The 24,134-nt window shown below is 44.0% G+C and overlaps 1 protein-coding gene across 1 annotated transcript in view; it reads left to right on the forward strand.

The window, feature by feature from the left end:
- Positions 1–24,134, forward strand: part of LOC130295636 (zinc finger protein 850-like) — a 121,705-nt gene that overhangs the window by 57,410 nt on the left and 40,161 nt on the right. The window contains exons 7-9 of the mRNA XM_056546600.1: positions 10,859–10,983; positions 12,117–12,296; positions 14,880–15,006. Of these exons, the coding sequence (XP_056402575.1) occupies positions 10,859–10,983; positions 12,117–12,296; positions 14,880–15,006 (432 nt within the window). The remainder of the gene's footprint in view (positions 1–10,858; positions 10,984–12,116; positions 12,297–14,879; positions 15,007–24,134) is intronic.

A 24,134-nucleotide genomic window follows, 5' to 3' on the forward strand; every position in this document is an offset into this window, starting at 1 on the left:
CATGTACATTACACATATACAGCTCTACTGTGTACACATACAGCTCAGCTACATGCACATTACACATATACAGCTATACTGTGTACACATACAGCTCAGCTACATGTACATTACACATATACAGCTCTACTGTGTACACATACAGCTCAGCTACATGTACATTACACATATACAGCTCTACTGTGTACACATACAGCTCAGCTACATGCACATTACACATATACAGCTCTACTGTGTACACATACAGCTCAGCTACATGCACGATACACATATACAGCTCTACTGTGTACACATACAGCTCAGCTACATGTACATTACACATATACAGCACTACTGTGTACACATACAGCTCAGCAACAGGTACATTACACATATACAGCTCTACTGTGTACACATACAGCTCAGCTACATGTACATTACACATATACAGCTCTACTGTGTACACAAACAGCTCAGCTACATGTACATTACACATATACAGCTCTACTGTGTACACATACAGCTCAGCTACATGTACATTACACATAAACAGCTCTACTGTGTACACATACAGCTCAGCTACATGTACATTACACATATACAGCTCTACTGTATACACATACAGCTCAGCCACATGTACATTACACATATACAGCTCTACTGTGTACACATACAGCTCAGCTACATGTACATTACACATATACAGCTCTACTGTGTACACATACAGCTCAGCTACATGTACACTACACATATACAGCTCTACTGCGTACACATACAGCTCAGCTACATGCACCTTACACATATACAGCTCTACTGTGTACACATACAGCTCAGCTACATGCACATTACACATATACAGCTCTACTGTGTACACATACAGCTCAGCTACATGCACGATACACATACACAGCTCTACTGTGTACACATACAGCTCAGCTACATGTACATTACACATATACAGTTCTACTGTGTACACATACAGCTCAGCTACATGTACATTACACATATACAGCTCTACTGTGTACACATACAGCTCAGCTACATGTACATTACACATATACAGCTCTACTGTGTACACATACAGCTCAGCTACATGTACATTACACATATACAGCTATACTGTGTACACATACAGCTCAGCTACATGTACATTACACATATACAGCTCTACTGTGTACACATACAGCTCAGCTACATGTACACTACACATACAGCTCTACTGCGTACACATACAGCTCAGCTACATGTACATTACACATATACAGCTCTACTGCGTACACATACAGCACAGCTACATGTACATTACACATATACAGCTCTACTGTGTACACATACAGCTCAGCTACATGTACATTACACATATACAGCACTACTTTGTACACACACAGCTAAGCTACATGCACATTACACATATACAGCTCTACTGTGTACACATACAGCTCAGCTACATGCACATTACAGATATACAGCTCTACTGTGTACACATACAGCTCAGCTACATGCACGATACACATACACAGCTCTACTGTGTACACATACAGCTCAGCTACATGTACATTACACATATACAGTTCTACTGTGTACACATACAGCTCAGCTACATGTACATTACACATATACAGCTCTACTGTGTACACATACAGCTCAGCTACATGTACATTACACATATACAGCTCTACTGTGTACACATACAGCTCAGCTACATGTACATTACACATATACAGCTCTACTGTGTACACATACAGCTCAGCTACATGTACATTACACATATACAGCTCTACTGTGTACACATACAGCTCAGCTACATGTACACTACACATATACAGCTCTACTGCGTACACATACAGCTCAGCTACATGTACATTACACATATACAGCTCTACTGCGTACACATACAGCTCAGCTACATGTACATTACACATATACAGCTCTACTGTGTACACATACAGCTCAGCTACATGTACATTACACATATACAGCACTACTTTGTACACACACAGCTAAGCTACATGCACATTACACATATACAGCTCTACTGTGTACACATACAGCCCAGCTACATGCACATTACACATATACAGCTCTACTGTGTACACATACAGCTCAGCTACATGTACATTACACATATACAGCTCTACTGTGTACACATACAGCTCAGCTACATGCACATTACACATATACAGCTCTACTGTGTACACATACAGCTCAGCTACATGCACATTACACATATACAGCCCTACTGTGTACACATACAGCTCAGCTACATGTACATTACACATATACAGCTCTACTGTGTACACATACAGCTCACCTACATGCACATTACACATATACAGCCCTACTGTGTACACATACAGCTCAGCTACATGCACATTACACATATACAGCCCTACTGTGTACACATACAGCTCAGCTACATGCACATTACACATATACAGCGCTACTGTGTACACATACAGCTCAGCTACATGTACATTACACATATACAGCTCTACTGTGTACACATACAGCTCAGCTACATGTACATTACACATATACAGCTCTACTGTGTACACATACAGCTCAGCTACATGTACATTACACATATACAGCACTACTTTGTACACACACAGCTAAGCTACATGCACATTACACATATACAGCTCTACTGTGTACACATACAGCTCAGCTACATGCACATTACACATATACAGCTCTACTGTGTACACATACAGCTCAGCTACATGTACATTACACATATACAGTTCTACTGTGTACACATACAGCTCAGCTACATGTACATTACACATATACAGCTCTACTGTGTACACATACAGCTCTGCTACATGTACATTACACATATACAGCTCTACTGTGTACACATACAGCTCAGCTACATGCACATTACACATATACAGCACTACTGTGTACACATACAGCTCAGCTACATGTACCTTACACATATACAGCTCAGGTACATGTGTACACATACAGCTCAGCTACATGTACATTACACATATACAGCTCTACTGTGTACACATACAGCTCAGCTACATGTCCATTACACATATACAGCTCTACTGTGTACACATACAGCTCAGCTACAGGTACATTACACATATACAGCTCTACTGTGTACACATACAGCTCAGCTACATGTACATTACACATATACAGCTCTACTGTGTACACATACAGCTCAGCTACATGTACATTACACATAAACAGCTCTACTGTGTACACATACAGCTCAGCTACATGTACATTACACATATACAGCTCTACTGTATACACATACAGCTCAGCTACATGTACATTACACATATACAGCTCTACTGTGTACACATACAGCTCAGCTACATGTACATTACACACATACAGCTCTACTGTATACACATACAGCTCAGCTACATGTACATTACACATATACAGCTCTACTGTGTACACATACAGCTCAGCTACATGCACATTACACACATACAGCTCAGCTACATGCACATTACACATATACAGCTCTACTGTGTACACATACAGCTCAGCTACATGCACATTACACATATACAGCCCTACTGTGTACACATACAGCTCAGCTACATGCACATTACACATATACAGCCCTACTGTGTACACATACAGCTCAGCTACATGCACATTACACATATACAGCGCTACTGTGTACACATACAGCTCAGCTACATGCACATTACACATATACAGCTCTACTGTGTACACATACAGCTCAGCTACATGTACATTACACATATACAGCACTACTGTGTACACATACAGCTCAGCTACATGTACATTACACATATACAGCTCTACTGTGTACACATACAGCTCAGCTACATGCACATTACACACATACAGCTCAGCTACATGCACATTACACATATACAGCTCTACTGTGTACACATACAGCTCAGCTACATGCACATTACACATATACAGCCCTATTGTGTACACATACAGCTCAGCTACATGCACATTACACATATACAGCCCTACTGTGTACACATACAGCTCAGCTACATGCACATTACACATATACAGCGCTACTGTGTACACATACAGCTCAGCTACATGCACATTACACATATACAGCTCTACTGTGTACACATACAGCTCAGCTACATGTACATTACACATATACAGCTCTACTGTGTACACATACAGCTCAGCTACATGTACATTACACATATACAGCTCTACTGTGTACACATACAGCTCAGCTACATGTACACTACACATATACAGCTCTACTGCGTACACATACAGCTCAGCTACATGTACATTACACATATACAGCTCTACTGCGTACACATACAGCTCAGCTACATGTACATTACACATATACAGCTCTACTGTGTACACATACAGCTCAGCTACATGTACATTACACATATACAGCACTACTTTGTACACACACAGCTAAGCTACATGCACCTTACACATATACAGCTCTACTGTGTACACATACAGCACAGCTACATGCACATTACACATATACAGCTCTACTGTGTACACATACAGCTCAGCTACATGCACGATACACATACACAGCTCTACTGTGTACACATACAGCTCAGCTACATGTACATTACACATATACAGTTCTACTGTGTACACATACAGCTCAGCTACATGTACATTACACATATACAGCTCTACTGTGTACACATACAGCTCAGCTACATGTACATTACACATATACAGCTCTACTGTGTACACATACAGCTCAGCTACATGTACATTACACATATACAGCTCTACTGTGTACACATACAGCTCAGCTACATTTACATTACACATATACAGCTCTACTGTGTACACATACAGCTCAGCTACATGTACACTACACATATACAGCTCTACTGCGTACACATACAGCTCAGCTACATGTACATTACACATATACAGCTCTACTGCGTACACATACAGCTCAGCTACATTTACATTACACATATACAGCTCTACTGTTTACACATACAGCTCAGCTACATGTACATTACACATATACAGCACTACTTTGTACACACACAGCTAAGCTACATGCACATTACACATATACAGCTCTACTGTGTACACATACAGCTCAGCTACATGCACATTACACATATACAGCTCTACTGTGTACACATACAGCTCAGCTACATGTACATTACACATATACAGCTCTACTGTGTACACATACAGCTCAGCTACATGCACATTACACATATACAGCTCTACTGTGTACACATACAGCTCAGCTACATGCACATTACACATATACAGCCCTACTGTGTACACATACAGCTCAGCTACATGTACATTACACATATACAGCTCTACTGTGTACACATACAGCTCAGCTACATGCACGATACACATACACAGCTCTACTGTGTACACATACAGCTCAGCTACATGTACATTACACATATACAGTTCTACTGTGTACACATACAGCTCAGCTACATGTACATTACACATATACAGCTCTACTGTGTACACATACAGCTCAGCTACATGTACATTACACATATACAGCTCTACTGTGTACACATACAGTTCAGCTACATGTACATTACACATATACAGCTCTACTGTGTACACATACAGCTCAGCTACATGTACATTACACATATACAGCTCTACTGTGTACACATACAGCTCAGCTACATGTACACTACACATATACAGCTCTACTGCGTACACATACAGCTCAGCTACATGTACATTACACATATACAGCTCTACTGCGTACACATACAGTATAGCTCAGCTACATGTACATTACACATATACAGCTCTACTGCGTACACATACAGCTCAGCTACATGTACATTACACATATACAGCACTACTTTGTACACACACAGCTAAGCTACATGCACATTACACATATACAGCTCTACTGTGTACACATACAGCTCAGCTACATGCACATTACACATATACAGCTCTACTGTGTACACATACAGCTCAGCTACATGCACGATACACATACACAGCACTACTGTGTACACATACAGCTCAGCTACATGTACATTACACATATACAGTTCTACTGTGTACACATACAGCTCAGCTACATGTACATTACACATATACAGCTCTACTGTGTACACATACAGCTCAGCTACATGTACATTACACATATACAGCTCTACTGTGTACACATACAGCTCAGCTACATGTACATTACACATATACAGCTCTACTGTGTACACATACAGCTCAGCTACATGTACACTACACATATACAGCTCTACTGTGTACACATACAGCTCAGCTACATTACACATATACAGCTCTACTGTGTACACATACAGCTCAGCTACATGTTCATTACACATACAGCTCTACTGTGTACACATACAGCTCAGCTACATTACACATATACAGCTCTACTGTGTACACATACAGCTCAGCTACATGTTCATTACACATACAGCTCTACTGTGTACACATACAGCTCAGCTACATGCACATTACACATATACAGCTCTACTGTGTACACATACAGCTCAGCTACATGTACATTACACATATACAGCTCTACTGTGTACACACAGCTCAGCTACATGTACATTACACACAGCTCAGCTACATGCACATTACACATATACAGCTCTACTGTGTACACATACAGCTCAGCTACATGTACATTACACATATACAGCTCTACTGTGTACACATACAGCTCAGCTACATGTACATTACACATATACAGCTCTACTGTGTACACATACAGCTCAGCTACATGCACATTACACATATACAGCTCTACTGTGTACACATACAGCTCAGCTACATGCACATTACACATATACAGCACTACTGTGTACACATACAGCTCAGCTACATGCACATTACACATATACAGCTCTACTGTGTACATATACAGCTCAGCTACATGTACATTACACATATACAGCTCTACTGTGTACACATACAGCTCAGCTACATGTACATTACACACAGCTCAGCTACATGCACATTACACATATACAGCTCTACTGTGTACACATACAGCTCAGCTACATGCACATTACACATATACAGCTCTACTGTGTACACATACAGCTCAGCTACATGCACATTACACATATACAGCTCTACTGTGTACACATACAGCTCAGCTACATGTACATTACACATATACAGCACTACTGTGTACACATACAGCTCAGCTACATGCACATTACACATATACAGCTCTACTGTGTACACGTACAGCTCAGCTACATGTACATTACACATATACAGCTCTACTGTGTACACATACAGCTCAGCTACATGTACATTACACATATACAGCTCTACTGTGTACACACAGCTCAGCTACATGTACATTACACACAGCTCAGCTACATGCACATTACACATATACAGCTCTACTGTGTACACATACAGCTCAGCTACATGTACATTACACATATACAGCTCTACTGTGTACACATACAGCTCAGCTACATGCACATTACACATATACAGCTCTACTGTGTACACATACAGCTCAGCTACATGCACATTACACATATACAGCACTACTGTGTACACATACAGCTCAGCTACATGCACATTACACATATACAGCTCTACTGTGTACATATACAGCTCAGCTACATGTACATTACACATATACAGCTCTACTGTGTACACATACAGCTCAGCTACATGTACATTACACACAGCTCAGCTACATGCACATTACACATATACAGCTCTACTGTGTACACATACAGCTCAGCTACATGCACATTACACATATACAGCTCTACTGTGTACACATACAGCTCAGCTACATGCACATTACACATATACAGCTCTACTGTGTACACATACAGCTCAGCTACATGTACATTACACATATACAGCACTACTGTGTACACATACAGCTCAGCTACATGCACATTACACATATACAGCTCTACTGTGTACACACAGCTCAGCTACATGTACATTACACATATACAGCTCTACTGTGTACACATACAGCTCAGCTACATGTACATTACACATATACAGCACTACTGTGTACACATACAGCTCAGCTACATGTACATTACACATATACAGCTCTACTGTGTACACATACAGCTCAGCTACATGCACATTACATATATACAGCTCTACTGTGTACACATACAGCTCAGCTACATGCACATTACACACAGCTCTGCTGCAGACATATATAACACACACATACACAGCTCTGCACCACGCACATCACACACACACAGCTCTGCTGCATACACATAACTTCAGCTCATCCAGCAGCGATCACAACCAGCACAGCAGAGTCCTGCATACACTGAGCAGATGAGCCTAGAGCAGCAGCCCCTGATCATGTGACTCCTCCTCCTCTTTCTCCATGTGACTGATCACATGACTGTGACATCATGGCAGGTGGTGTAAGTACACGGAGGTATGTAGTGTATATATGGTTACATATGTCTATGTGAGGTTTATATATATATACATCTTGTGGAATACAGCAGTGTGATTGTGTACCCCAGATGTATACAGTGTCTTATACACAACCTCTTTCCTGGGAGCTCATATGGTCTGGACTTCTATTGAATCATCCTCAGGTCTCCTTCCTGTTCATTATTTTTTCAAGTTGTCTTACACTTTTTCATAGCTTTATCCTTATTATTATTATTACTGGCAGAGAACCCTGTGTTGCCCGATCTTCCTACCTAAACCGGGTGGGAAAAGCAATAATCACGATCCTATCCTCGTGTTCGTATCTCATATTTGCACCTCCTATCCTGTCATGATATCTTGTTTTTATGTCCCGACCCCATGTCCTGTCCTCATTTCCCCTCCTCATATCCTGACCTCATATCCTGTACTTATGTCTTGTCTTCATATCCCGTCCTCATATCCTGTACTTATGTCTTGTCTTCATATCCCGTCCTCATATCCTGTACTTGTCTTGTCTTCATATCCCGTCCTCATATCCTGTACTTGTCTTGTCTTCGTATCCCGTCCTCATATCCTGTACTTATGTCTTGTCTTCGTATCCCGTCCTCATATCCTGTACTTATGTCTTGTCTTCATATCCCGTCCTCATATCCTGTACTTATGTCTTGTCTTCATATCCCGTCCTCATATCCTGTACTTGTCTTGTCTTCATATCCCGTCCTCATATCCTGTACTTGTCTTGTCTTCATATCCCGTCCTCATATCCTGTACTTATGTCTTGTCTTCATATCCCGTCCTCATATCCTGTACTTGTCTTGTCTTCATATCCCGTCCTCATATCCTGTACTTATGTCTGGTCTTCATATCCCGTCCTCATATCCTGTACTTGTCTTGTCTTCATATCCCGTCCTCATATCCTGTACTTGTCTTGTCTTCATATCCCGTCCTCATATCCTGTACTTGTCTTGTCTTCATATCCCGTCCTCATATCCTGTACTTGTCTTGTCTTCATATCCCATCCTCATATCCTGTACTTATGTCTTGTCTTCATATCCCGTCCTCATATCCTGTACTTATGTCTTGTCTTCATATCCCGTCCTCATATCCTGTACTTGTCTTGTCTTCATATCCCATCCTCATATCCTGTACTTATGTCTTGTCTTCATATCCCGTCCTCATATCCTGTACTTATGTCTTGTCTTCATATCCCGTCCTCATATCCTGTACTTATGTCTTGTCTTCATATCCCGTCCTCATATCCTGTACTTATGTCTTGTCTTCATATCCCGTCCTCATATCCTGTACTTATGTCTTGTCTTCATATCCCGTCCTCATATCCTGTACTTATGTCTTGTCTTCATATCCCGTCCTCATATCCTGTACTTATGTCTTGTCTTCATATCCCGTCCTCATATCCTGTACTTGTCTTGTCTTCATATCCCGTCCTCATATCTCATCCTCCTGTCTGAACCTCATATTCTGTCCTCGTATCTCGACCTCACATCCAGTCCTCATATCCTGTACTTGTCTTGTTTTTATATCCCATCCTCATATCTCGACCTCATATCCGGTCCTTATATCTCATCCTCATGTCTCAACCTCATATCCTGTCCGCATATATCAACCTCATGTCTCAGTCTCATATCCCGTCCTCATATCCTGTACCTGTCTTGTCTTCATATCCCGTCCTCATATCTCATCCTCATGTCTGAACCTTATATTCTGTCCTCATATCTCGACTTCACATCCAGTCCTCATATCCTGTACTTGTCTTTATATCCCATCCTCATATCTCGACCTCATATCCTGTACTTGTCTTTATATCCCATCCTCATATCTCGACCTCATATCCTGTCCTTATATCTCAACCTCATGTCTCAGTCTCATATCCCGTCCTCATATCTCAACCTCTTATTCTGTCCTCACATCCCGTCCTCATATCCTGTCCTCATATCTCATCCTCATGTCTCAACCTCTTATTCTGTCCTCATATCCTGTACTTGTCTTGTCTTCGTGTCCAGGCCTCATATCCCGTCCTCATATAGCAGGTGGGGCTAAGCTGTGATGAAGATATTGTAGGCTGAAAAAGAAGGGGGCGTGGCTTGCAGGAGGGATGTGGCTTGCAAGTCGGACTGACACGCAGCTTGTGCAGTAAGGTACCGGGAGTCCCTTTGACAGGGGGGCCACAGGTTGGAGATCGCTGTGAATCAGCATCCTTTCCAAACAGCAGGAGAAATTTCTAGCAGAAGCTTGAAAGAGATCACTGTGAGTCGGGGAGCGAAGTGCGAGACCATGTGCTTTGCCCTCACTCCTTCTCCTGATATCGGAAGCTATAGAACTGACACATCGGTGATGCCGATTCGATTTGAGAAGTGTATTCAGCCACAACATGCCAAGAGAAAGAAATAGAGAGGAAATATTAATAACATTTTATTATGTCCATTAATTGTTTAATTTACATTCTTATAATTGTTCCATTTAGGATCTTATAATATAGGATTCTGGGTTTTCCTAACTGACCAATCAAAGATGAAGAGAGACAGGAACAAGATGGTCGACAGGATAATAAACCTCACCCTACAGATACTCTTCCAACTTACTGGAGAGGTGAGGGATTCTGGGAGTGATGTCACATGACCTCATTCTTATCTATGTAATAGATGGATATGACTGGAGAGGTGAGGGATTCTGGGAGTGATGTCACATGACCTCATTCTTATCTATGTAATAACAGATGGATATGACTGGAGAGGTGAGGGATTCTGGGAGTGATGTCACATGACCTCATTCTTATCTATGGAATAACAGATGGATATGACTGGAGAGGTGAGGGATTCTGGGAGTGATGTCACATGACCTCATCCTTATCTATGTAATAGATGGATATGACTGGAGAGGTGAGGGATTCTGGGAGTGATGTCACATGACCTCATTCTTATCTCTGTAATAACAGATGGATATGTGGTAGCCCAGTACAGGAGTTGTACCCTTGCTGTCCTGTCTGGCAGACTCTATTGCATTGTCTGTATAATGTATATAACTTTAAATGTTTTGGCCAAGTCTTGTAACCAGGGAAGGTGTCAGTGACCAGATGACTTGTGGGTGACCTTTATCACCCCTCCAAAATCTCCCCCATATAAACCCAGGGAGGAGCTAGTTCAGTCTCTTTGAGTTCTGTTCTGTGCTGAGTGCAGTGAAGTCAAGACCTGAGAGTGTCTGGTGTCCTGAGGAGACCCAAGGCCGACCACGCAGCCACGCTTCCACCAACCAAGTGCCCCACAAGTGAACATCAAAACCTGGTAAGCTACACAAGTGGTGAAGTCTAGTCAGTTATGGTCAAGATCAGTCTGTATAAATTCAGTGTGGGTCTGCAGCAATTAATCCAAGTCCACTACAAGTCCCAGAGAGCCCGCAAGTCTCTACAGTCACTGGTCACTTCCTTGAGCCTAACTGAGCTGTAAAGACTATTCCATCTGTCTACCTCAGTAAAGCTGCCGTTGTTCTGTAACTTGGCGTCGGAGTCATTATTTGCCCCGTGCCTAGCCCAGGATCCAGCGGCCATACCTTTGGGTGGTGTAGAGGTAAAACCAAGCCCTGGCGTCACAAACACAAGGTTAATGCCATCTGCCCCTAGGGTATTGATATCTGCCCTCCATCACACCCTCACCACAGATATGACTGGAGAGGTGAGGGATTCTGGGAATGTATGTAGTAATATTAATGTGTCTCTCCATACACAGGATTACACAGTAGTGAAGAAGTCCTCTAGTGGGCGCTGTCGGGCCCCTGTGTGTGAAGGATGGGGAAGAACCCTGAGCCCAATCCCGGGGTCCCCACCTCACTCCCTGATACATGAGAAAATGGATGAACAGAAGATCCTAGAACTGATCAACAAGATGATGGAGCTGCTGACTGGAGAGGTGACCCTGCTGGGAATGCTGGGACATTATACAGTAATGGAGGGGTCTGGTGATGACTGGAGAGGTGACACTGCTGGGAATGCTGGGACATTATACAGTAATGGAGGGGTCTGGTGATGACTGGAGAGGTGACACTGCTGGGAATGCTGGGACATTATACAGTAATGGAGGGGTCTGGTGATGACTGGAGAGGTGACACTGCTGGGAATGCTGGGACATTATACAGTAATGGAGGGGTCTGGTGATGACTGGAGAGGTGACACTGCTGGGAATGCTGGGACATTATACAGTAATGGAGGGGTCTGGTGATGACTGGAGAGGTGACACTGCTGGGATATTATACAGTAATGGAGGGGTCTGGTGATAACTGGAGAGGTGACACTGCTGGGACATTATACAGTAATGGAGGGGTCTGGTGATGACTGGAGAGGTGACACTGCTGGGACATTATACAGTAATGGAGGGGTCTGGTGATGACTGGAGAGGTGACACTGCTGGGACATTATACAGTAATGGAGGGGTCTGGTGATGACTGGAGAGGTGACACTGCTGGGACATTGTACAGTAATGGAGGGGTCTGGTGATGACTGGAGAGGTGACACTGCTGGGAATGCTGGGACATTATACAGTAATGGAGGGGTCTGGTGATGACTGGAGAGGTGACACTGCTGGGACATTATACAGTAATGGAGGGGTCTGGTGATGACTGGAGAGGTGACACTGCTGGGAATGCTGGGACATTATACAGTAATGGAGGGGTCTGGTGATGACTGGAGAGGTGACACTGCTGGGAATGCTGGGACATTATACAGTAATGGAGGGGTCTGGTGATGACTGGAGAGGTGACACTGCTGGGAATGCTGGGACATTATACAGTAATGGAGGGGTCTGGTGATGACTGGAGAGGTGACACTGCTGGGAATGCTGGGACATTATACAGTAATGGAGGGGTCTGGTGATGACTGGAGAGGTGACACTGCTGGGAATGCTGGGACATTATACAGTAATGGAGGGGTCTGGTGATGACTGGAGAGGTGACACTGCTGGGACATTATACAGTAATGGAGGGGTCTGGTGATGACTGGAGAGGTGACACTGCTGGGAATGCTGGGACATTATACAGTAATGGAGGGGTCTGGTGATGACTGGAGAGGTGACACTGCTGGGAATGCTGGGACATTATACAGTAATGGAGGGGTCTGGTGATGACTGGAGAGGTGACACTGCTGGGACATTATACAGTAATGGAGGGGTCTGGTGATGACTGGATAGGTGACACTGCTGGGAATGCTGGGACATTATACAGTAATGGAGGGGTCTGGTGATGACTGGAGAGGTGACACTGCTGGGAATGCTGGGACATTATACAGTAACACCACTGGAGGGGTCTGGTGATGACTGGAGAGGTGACACTGCTGGGAATGCTGGGACATTATACAGTAATGGAGGGGTCTGGTGATGACTGGAGAGGTGACACTGCTGGGACATTATACAGTAATGGAGGGGTCTGGTGATGACTGGAGAGGTGACACTGCTGGGAATGCTGGGACATTATACAGTAATGGAGGGGTCTGGTGATGACTGGAGAGGTGACACTGCTGGGACATTATACAGTAATGGAGGGGTCTGGTGATGACTGGAGAGGTGACACTGCTGGGAATGCTGGGACATTATACAGTAATGGAGGGGTCTGGTGATGACTGGAGAGGTGACACTGCTGGGAATGCTGGGACATTATACAGTAATGGAGGGGTCTGGTGATGACTGGAGAGGTGACACTGCTGGGACATTATACAGTAATGGAGGGGTCTGGTGATGACTGGAGAGGTGACACTGCTGGGACATTATACAGTAATGGAGGGGTCTGGTGATGACTGGAGAGGTGACACTGCTGGGAATGCTGGGACATTATACAGTAACACCACTGGAGGGGTCTGGTGATGACTGGAGAGGTGACACTGCTGGGAATGCTGGGACATTATACAGTAATGGAGGGGTCTGGTGATGACTGGAGAGGTGACACTGCTGGGAATGCTGGGACATTATACAGTAATGGAGGGGTCTGGTGATGACTGGAGAGGTGACACTGCTGGGACATTATACAGTAATGGAGGGGTCTGGTGATGACTGGAGAGGTGACACTGCTGGGAATGCTGGGACATTATACAGTAATGGAGGGGTCTGGTGATGACTGGAGAGGTGACACTGCTGGGACATTATACAGTAATGGAGGGGTCTGGTGATGACTGGAGAGGTGACACTGCTGGGACATTATACAGTAATGGAGGGGTCTGGTGATGACTGGAGAGGTGACACTGCTGGGAATGCTGGGACATTATACAGTAATGGAGGGGTCTGGTGATGACTGGAGAGGTGACACTGCTGGGAATGCTGGGACATTATACAGTAATGGAGGGGTCTGGTGATGACTGGAGAGGTGACACTGCTGGGAATGCTGGGACATTATACAGTAATGGAGGGGTCTGGTGATGACTGGAGAGGTGACACTGCTGGGAATGCTGGGACATTATACAGTAACACCACTGGAGGGGTCGGGGTGATGACTGTATCATTGTGTGTCAGGTTCCTATAAGGTGTCAGGACGTGGCGGTCTATTTCTCCATGGAGGAGTGGGAGTATGTAGAAGGACACAAGGATCAGTACAAGGATCAGGTGATGATGGAGGATCAGCAGCCCCTCACATCAGCAGGTAATAGACATGACTATATACACACGTCCTCTCATTATTTGTATGTAAAGAATGAAGGTGGCCTATTTCTTCGTCATCTGCCGTCAGTATAGGTGAGAGTAAATATTTGTCACATTTTGGGGCTAAGAAGCCCTATAAACCTTAGCTCATATTAGACTCCTGGTTACTTACAGAATATGGAACTTTGGAAAAAAAAAATCAAGGAATTTCATATGTGGAAAACCTGTAGCGGATGCATAATGTGTGACCGTACCCTAACAAGAAAAAGTATCAAATCTGCTGCTGTGGTCATTCAAATGTCACTCAACAAACATAGAATGACAACAAGTGACTTACAAAAAAAAAATGGCGAATAGCAGTTGGGGTGAAGTGCATAGTGGGGATGGTTCGAAACAGGGTCCTAGGGGCGGATCCAGAGTCTAGTCTCGGGAGGGGCACAATTAGAGAATTTCGTTTTGGTGGACAGAAAATAAGGTGTTGCTTAAAGAACTTACAATATTATGAAATGTATCCAGTATAATAATCAAATATACCAGTTACCACAGAATGGCAAAGCGCTAAATAAGTTTTTACCATTTAAAACTACAGCTCCCAGTATGACCTAAGTAGTGGTGAGGAGATGCAGGGAGTTGTTGTTTCACCCATCATTACTGCAAAACTTACAAGTGACTACAGCTCTGATGGGACAGTCAGGACAATACACAATGATATCAGTGACTACAGGTGACGTCTTCTCTATAGTCTTTCTTTATCTAATTCAGATGGTACATACCGCCTGGTCCAGCTAAATGTTCTTGCTGCATAACTTGACGCCCAGACGGCTCCTCACTGTGTCAGCGGATTCTGATCCTCTATATGAAAAAAGTATTATTATAATACTGCCAAACACCATATCCTTTGAATATAATTCTGACACACTGTACCCTCCGAATATACTACAACTCACTTTACCCTTTGAATACAATACTGCCACACACTGTACCCTCTAAATATAATACTGCCACACACTGTACCAACTGAATATAATGCTGCCATACACTGTACCCACTGAATATAATACTGCCACACATTGCACCCATTGAATATAATCCTGCCACACACTGTACCAACTGAATATAATACTGCCACACACTGTACCCTCTAAATATAATACTGCCACACACACTGTACCCTCTAAATATAATACTGCCACACACTGTACCCACTGACTATAATACTGCCACACACTGTACCAACTGAATATAATACTGCCACGCACTGTACCCTCTAAATATAATACTGCCACACACTGTACTCACTGAATATAATACTGCCACACACTGTACCAACTGAATATAATACTGCCACGCACTGTACCCACTGAATATAATACTGCCCACACACTGTACCCAATGAATATAATACTGCCACACACTGTAACCTCAGAATATAATACTGCCACACACTGTACCCTCAGAATATAATACCACCACACACTGTACCCCTGAATATAATACTGCCCACATACTGTACCCAAGAATATAATACTGCCACACACTGTACCCCTGAATATACTACCACACACTGTACCCTCAGAATATAATACTACCACACACTGTACCCTCTGAATATAATACTACCACACACTGTACGCTCTAAATATCCCTCTGAATACAATACCGTGATGTATTATGGCTAATGAAAACCGTACTACCCCAGAAATTCCTTATACTCTGTGCCCCTCATATATAGTAGTAATGCCCCATCCTGTTCCCCCACATATAACTATTACCTGTCCTGTTCCCCCTAATAATAATAATGCCCTCTGTCCTGTGCCACTACCATACAATGCCCCCTGTGCTGTGCCCCTGACATATAATGCCCCTGCAATGTTCCCCTCACATATAATGCCCCCGTCCTGCTCCCTCAGGGGGCATTATAAGTCAGGGGAACATAACAGGGGGGCATTATAAGACAGGGCACATTATATGTTAGGTGCACATGACAGGGGGGCATTATATGTGAGGGGCACATGACAGGGGGTTCCTAACTTATAATGCCCCCGTATCATGTGCCCCTCACATATAATGCCCCTGTAATGTTCCCCTCACATATAATGCCCCCTGTCCTGCCCCTTCAGGGTGCATTATAAGTAAGGGGCACATAACAGGGGGCATTATAAGTTGAAGTACATTATATGTTAGCGGCCCAAGACAGGGGGGCATTATAAGTGAGGGGCCCAAGACAGGGGTGCATTATAAGTGAGGGGCCCAAGACAGGTGGGCATTATAAGCGAGGGGCCCAAGACAGGGGGGCATTATAAGTGAGGGGCCCAAGACAGGGGGGCATTATAAGTGAGGGCCTGTTATGTGCCCCTCACATTTAATGCCCCCGTCATGTGCCCCTCACATTTAATGCCCCCTGTTATGTGCCCCTAACTTATAATGCCGCCTTCATGTGCCCCTCGCATTTAATGCCTCCTGTCATGTGCCCCTCACATTTAATTCCCCCTGTTGTGCCCCTAACTTATAATGCCCCCCTGTCATGTGCCCCTCACTTATAATGCCCCCCTGTCATGTTCCCCTCACATATAATGCCCCCTGTCCTGCACCCTCAGGGGGCATTTTAAGTAAGGGGCACATAAAAGGAGGGCATTATAAATCAGAGCACATTATTTGTTAGCGGCACATGACAGGGGGGCATTATAAGTGAGGGGCACATGACAGGGGGGTATTATAAGTGAGGGGCACATGACAGGGGGGCATTATAAGTGAGGGGCACATGACAGTGGAGCAGTATAATTGAGGGGCACATGACAGTGGAGCAGTATAAGTGAGGGGCACATGACAGGGGGGCATTATAAGTGAGGGGCACATGACAGGGGGGCATTATAAGTGAGGGGCCCATGACAGGGGGGCATTATAAGTGAGGGGCACATGACAGGGGGGCATTATAAGTGAGGGGCACATGACAGGGGGTTATTATAAGTGAGGGGCACATGACGGGGGGCATTATAAGTGAGGGGCACATGACAGGGGGGCATTATAAGTGAGGGGCACATGACAGGGGGGCATTATAAGTGAGGGGCACATGACGGGGGTATTATAAGTGAGGGGCACATGACGGGGGTATTATAAGTGAGGGGCACATGACAGGGGGGTATTATAAGTGAGGGGAACATGACAGGGGGGCATTATAAGTGAGGGGCACATGACAGGGGGGTATTATAAGTGAGGGGCACATGACAGGGGGGCAGTATAAGTGAGGGGCACATGACAGGGGCGCATTATAAGTGAGGGGCACATGACAGGGGGGCATTATAAGTGAGGGGCACATGACAGGGGGGCATTATAAGTGAGGGGCACATGACAGGGGGGCAGTATGAGTGAGGGGCACATGACAGGGGCGCATTATAAGTGAGGGGCACATGACAGGGGGGCATTATAAGTGAGGGGCACATGACAGGGGGGCATTATAAGTGAGGGGCACATGACAGGGGGGCATTATAAGTGAGGGGCACATGACAGGGGAGCATTATAAGTGAGGGGCACATGACAGGGGGGCATTATAAGTGAGGGGCACATGACAGGGGGGCATTATAAGTGAGGGGCACATGACAGGGGGGCATTATAAGTGAGGGGCACATGACGGGGGCATTATAAGTGAGGGGCACATGACAGGGGGGCATTATAAGTGAGGGGCACATGACAGGGGGGCATTATAAGTGAGGGGCACATGACAGGGGAGCATTATAAGTGAGGGGCACATGACAGGGGGGCATTATAAGTGAGGGGCACATGACAGGGGGGCATTATAAGTGAGGGGCACATGACAGGGGGGCATTATAAGTGAGGGGCACATGACAGGGGAGCAGTATAAGTGAGGGGCACATGACAGGGGGGTATTATAAGTGAGGGGCACATGACAGGGGGGCATTATAAGTGAGGGGCACATGACAGGAGGGCATTATGAGTGAGGGGCACATGACGGGGGCATTATAAGTGAGGGGCACATGACGGGGGGGCATTATAAGTGAGGGGCATATGACGGGGGGTATTATAAGTGAGGGGCACATTACGGGGGGGCATTATAAGTGAGGGGCACATGACGGGGGGGCATTATAAGTGAGGGGCATATGATGGGGGGCATTATAAGTGAGGGGCATATGACGGGGGGGCATTATAAGTGAGGGGCACATAACAGGGGGGCATTATAAGTGAGGTGCACATGACGGGGGGGCATTATAAGTGAGGGGCATATGACGGGGGGGGGCATTATAAGTGAGGGGCACATAACAGGGGGGCATTATAAGTGAGGGGCACATGACAGGGGGGCATTATAATTGAGGGGCACATGACAGGGGAGCATTATAAGTAAGTGAGGGGCACATGAAAAGGGGGCATTATAAGTGAGGGGTACATAATGGGGCCCTGTCAGTCTGCTGGAAGTGGCCATTCCAATGTCCCCCGCAGAAAGCTCCGTGCAGGGTTCAGCACCCCTTTCCAGCAGACTGCAGGGGACCTGTTCGGGAGATTGTAGGGGGTCCTAGCGCTCGGATCCCCCACAATCTATAACTTATCCTCTGTCTCGGCGTCTAAATAGGCTGTAAGTAAATGAAAAATAGATGCTGGCAGCAGTGGGATAGATATGATATAGATAGATATGAGATAGATAGATATGAGATAGATAGATATATAGATAGGAGATAGATATGAGATAGATAGATAGGTATGAGATAGATAGATATTAGATAGATAGATATGAGATAGATAGATAGATATGAGATAGATAGATAGGTATGAGATAGATAGATAGATAGATATGAGATAGATAGATAGGTATGAGATAGATAGATAGGTATGAGATAGATAGATAGGTATGAGATAGATAGATAGGTATGAGATAGATAGATAGATAGATATAAGAGAGATAGATATGAGATAGATAGATATGAGATAGATAGATAGGTATGAGATAGATAGATAGATAGATAGATATAAGAGAGATAGATATGAGATAGATAGATATGAGATAGATATGAGATAGATAGATAGATATGAGATAGATAGATATATAGATAGGAGATAGATATGAGATAGATAGATATGAGATAGATAGATAGATAGATATGAGATAGATAGATATGAGATAGATAGATATGAGATAGATAGATAGATATGAGATATGAGATAGACAGATATGAGATAGATAGATATGAGATAGATAGATATTAGATAGATAGATAGATATGAGATAGATAGATATGAGACAGATAGATATGAGATAGATATGAGATAGATAGATAGATAGATATGAGATAGATAGATATGAGATAGATAGATAGATAGATAGATATGAGATAGGAGATAGACAGATATGAGATAGATAGATATGAGATAGATAGATATTAGATAGATAGATAGATAGATAGATAGATAGATAGATATGAGATATTCCCAAAATACCAACAGAGCAGCACATCCAAAGGGGTAGATAAATAAGAGCGGTGCCAGCAGCAATATAGCCCGGTCCAGGCAGTCACACATCCAGGGTAGTAATCCGCAGCACTCCAAGGGTAGGTGCAAAAATAAAGTGCTTTATTCCATACTAATACAGAGCAACGTTTCAGCTGCCATGCAGCCTTTCTCAAGATATGAGATAGATAGATAGATATGAGATAGATAGATATGAGATAGATAGATATAAGATAGATAGATATAAGAGAGATAGATATGAGATAGATAGATATAGATAGATAGATGAGATAGATATGAGATAGATAGATAGATAGATAGATATGAGAGGGATAGATATGAGAGGGATAGATATGAGATAGATAGATATGAGATAGATAGATAGATAGATAGATATGAGATAGATAGATATGAGATAGATAGATATGAGATATAGATATGAGAGAGATAGATATGAGAGAGATAGATATGAGAGAGATAGATATGAGAGAGATAGATATGAGAGAGATAGATAGATGAGAGAGATAGATATGAGATATAGATATGAGATAGATAGATATGAGAGATAGATAGATAGGAGATAGATAGGAGATAGGAGAGAGATAGGAGAGAGATAGGAGATAGATATGAGATAGATAGGAGATAGATAGGAGATAGGAGAGAGATAGGAGATAGATAGATAGGAGATAGATAGATATGAGAGATAGATATGAGAGATAGATAGATAGGAGATAGATAGATATGAGAGAGATAGATATGAGAGAGATAGATATGAGAGAGATAGATATGAGAGAGATAGATATGAGAGAGATAGATATGAGAGAGATAGATATGAGAGAGATAGATATGAGAGAGATAGATATGAGAGAGATAGATATGAGAGATAGATAGATAGGAGATAGATAGGAGATAGGAGATAGATAGGAGATAGATAGGAGATAGATAGATAGGAGATAGATAGATAGATATGAGATAGATAGATAGATAGGAGATAGATATGAGATAGATAGATATGAGAGATAGATAGATAGGAGATAGATAGGAGATAGGAGAGAGATAGGAGAGAGATAGGAGATAGATATGAGATAGATAGGAGATAGATAGATAGGAGATAGATAGATTCGAGATATATAGATATGAGATGAGATAGATAGATAGATAGATATGAGATAGATAGATAGGAGATAGATAGATAGATATGGGAGATAGATAGGAGAAAGAAAGACAGATAGATCAGTGTTCCCCAACCAGGGTGCCTCCAGCTGTTGTAAAACTACAACTCCCAGTATGCCCACAAAGCCAAAAACATGCTGGCATGCTGGGAGCTGTAGTTTTACTATAGTTAGAGGCTTCTGCTGGGAAACACTGATAAGAGTTCCCCTTTACCTGTCTCCCGAGCCTGACCCCCCCCCCCCTCCTCCCCAAAGTTACTTACCATGAAGGGCAGCATCAGGGTGGGCAGGGGGGGGTCTGGAGGCATTGGGTGGGTGTCCGGGCCTGTGGTGGAGGGCAGTAAGCTGAGCCCGGCCTGCTAGAAACACAGAGGGGTGAGAGGGGGAGAAGCTTATCTCTTCCCAGCCCCTGCACAGTGTAATGGCTGCAGACTGAATGATGCTGAGACCGGAGCATTCTCAGCACTGACAGGCAGACCGCGCGGCCAGCAGAGAATGGTGTCCTGCAGAGAATGGTGTCCTGCAGAGAATGGTGTCCTGCAGAGAAAGGTGTCCTGCAGAGAAAGGTGTCCTGCAGAGAATGGTGTCCTGCAGAGAATGGTGTCCTGCAGAGAAAGGTGGTGTCCTGCAGAGAAAGGTGGTGTCCTGCAGAGAAAGGTGTCCTGTAGAGAAAGGTGTCCTGCAGAGAAAGGTGTCCTGCAGAGAATGGTGTCCCCGGCGGTTCACACGCTGCAGGTGAGGGGACAGTGCAGCCAGGGCTGACAGCTCCCGCTCATCACTAATATAGTATCGGGAGGTTCAGCAATCTCGGTGGGTGGGGGCGGGGGGCAATTGCCCTGTTAGCCCCCCCCCCTGGATCCGCCACTGCTAGGGGCAAGATTTGAAATGTACTGATCACCACATAAACTTTTCTAAACTAACTCAGGCTATGTTCCCTAACTACTCCTAACACTCCTCGCACCTCGCAATTTCAGAGCTTTAAAAAGCTGTGTATCTTACCTTTATTCTTGCTTACATGCAATCTCCCCGCAGGCATGACATCACTGAAGCCTGCTGGGGGACCACTTCCACCCTCACATGGTTGCAGCGCTGTGATGAATAGAAGACCTCAAGCTCTGTGTAGCTTTCTCTGAGGCTCTGTGCAGCTGTCCATCAAGCTCAGTGCTTGAGTTCGGACTCCTACCAGGCCGGGAGGAGACCAAACTCATTGTATTATTTGTGGCAGGGATCAGAACAGCGCCACCTAGTGGCTGTTTTTTCTATTACATTTTAAACATATTTATGTTGATAATTTTAAAAGCAAGCGAATGGGAAAGTGTCTGCTAATTACACAAGCAACACTATATTAAAAGGTTTATTTGGTGACAGGTACTCTTTAAGTCGTACAAAGCGATTAAAAAAAAGGCTCCCCCATCAATGAGGTGCAAAGAAGAGCCAGGCTGACGTTTGCAAACGACCATAAAGATTGGACCATAGAGAATGGAGTAAGACCATAGTCTCTGATGAGTCAAATTTTCAGCTTTGCCCAACACCTGGTTGTGTGATGGTTAGACGGAGACCGGGTGAGGCCTGTTTTGGTGAAGGACGCATGAATCAAGCCAAGTACAAGGTTATCCTGGAAGAACATCGGCTTCCTTACGCTCTGACAATGTTCGCCAACTCTGAGAATTGTGTTTTCAAGCAGGACAAATCTCAATGCCCCAAAGCAAAGTAGGTCAAGATGTGAATGGAGGACCACCAGATCCAGACCCTGTCATGGCCGGCCTGATCTCCAGACCCGAACGCCATTGAAAACCTCTAAAGTTTGACCAAGAGGAAGATGGATGGTTACAAGACATCAAAGCCGAGCTACTTGAGTATTTCTGCCAGACGTGGCATAAAGTCACCTAAGGGGCTATTCACAGGGCAGAATTTCCACTTGCGGAATTCCGCCTCAAATTAAGGCTGGGTTTACACTGCAGAATTTCTGCCGGCGGCATTAGGACCGAGCAGACCGCATTGCTGCCCCCATAGACTGCAATGCATTTCTGGGTGGATCTTTTGGGATATCTGCCCTCTATGGGGACGGCAATGTAGTCTGCCCGGTCCTAGTGCTGCCGGCTCAATCTCCGGCAGAAATTCTGCCCCAGAAATTCCACAGCGTGAACCTAGCCTAAAGCCCATAGATTTCTATGGGATTCCGCACTCCCATTCACACTTCGGAAATTCCGCTTGCGGAATTTCCGAAGTGTGAATGGGAGTGCGGAATCCCATAGAAGTCTACGGGCTTTAATTTGAGGTGGAATTCCGCAAACGGAAATTCTGGGAGTGCGGAATCCCATAGAAGTCTACGGGCTTTAATTTGAGGTGGAATTCTGCAAACGGAAATTCTGCCCTGTGAATAGACCCTTACAGTAATGTGAAAGATTATTTTGGATATTTCACATATTGTTCTGTGTCCAAACAAGCCACGATACATTGCACTTTGGGTAGATAGATGACGACTTCTAAATCTTTCTCTTCA

Source organism: Hyla sarda, chromosome 1 (genome assembly GCF_029499605.1).
Source record: "Hyla sarda isolate aHylSar1 chromosome 1, aHylSar1.hap1, whole genome shotgun sequence".
Taxonomy (NCBI): domain Eukaryota; kingdom Metazoa; phylum Chordata; class Amphibia; order Anura; family Hylidae; genus Hyla; species Hyla sarda.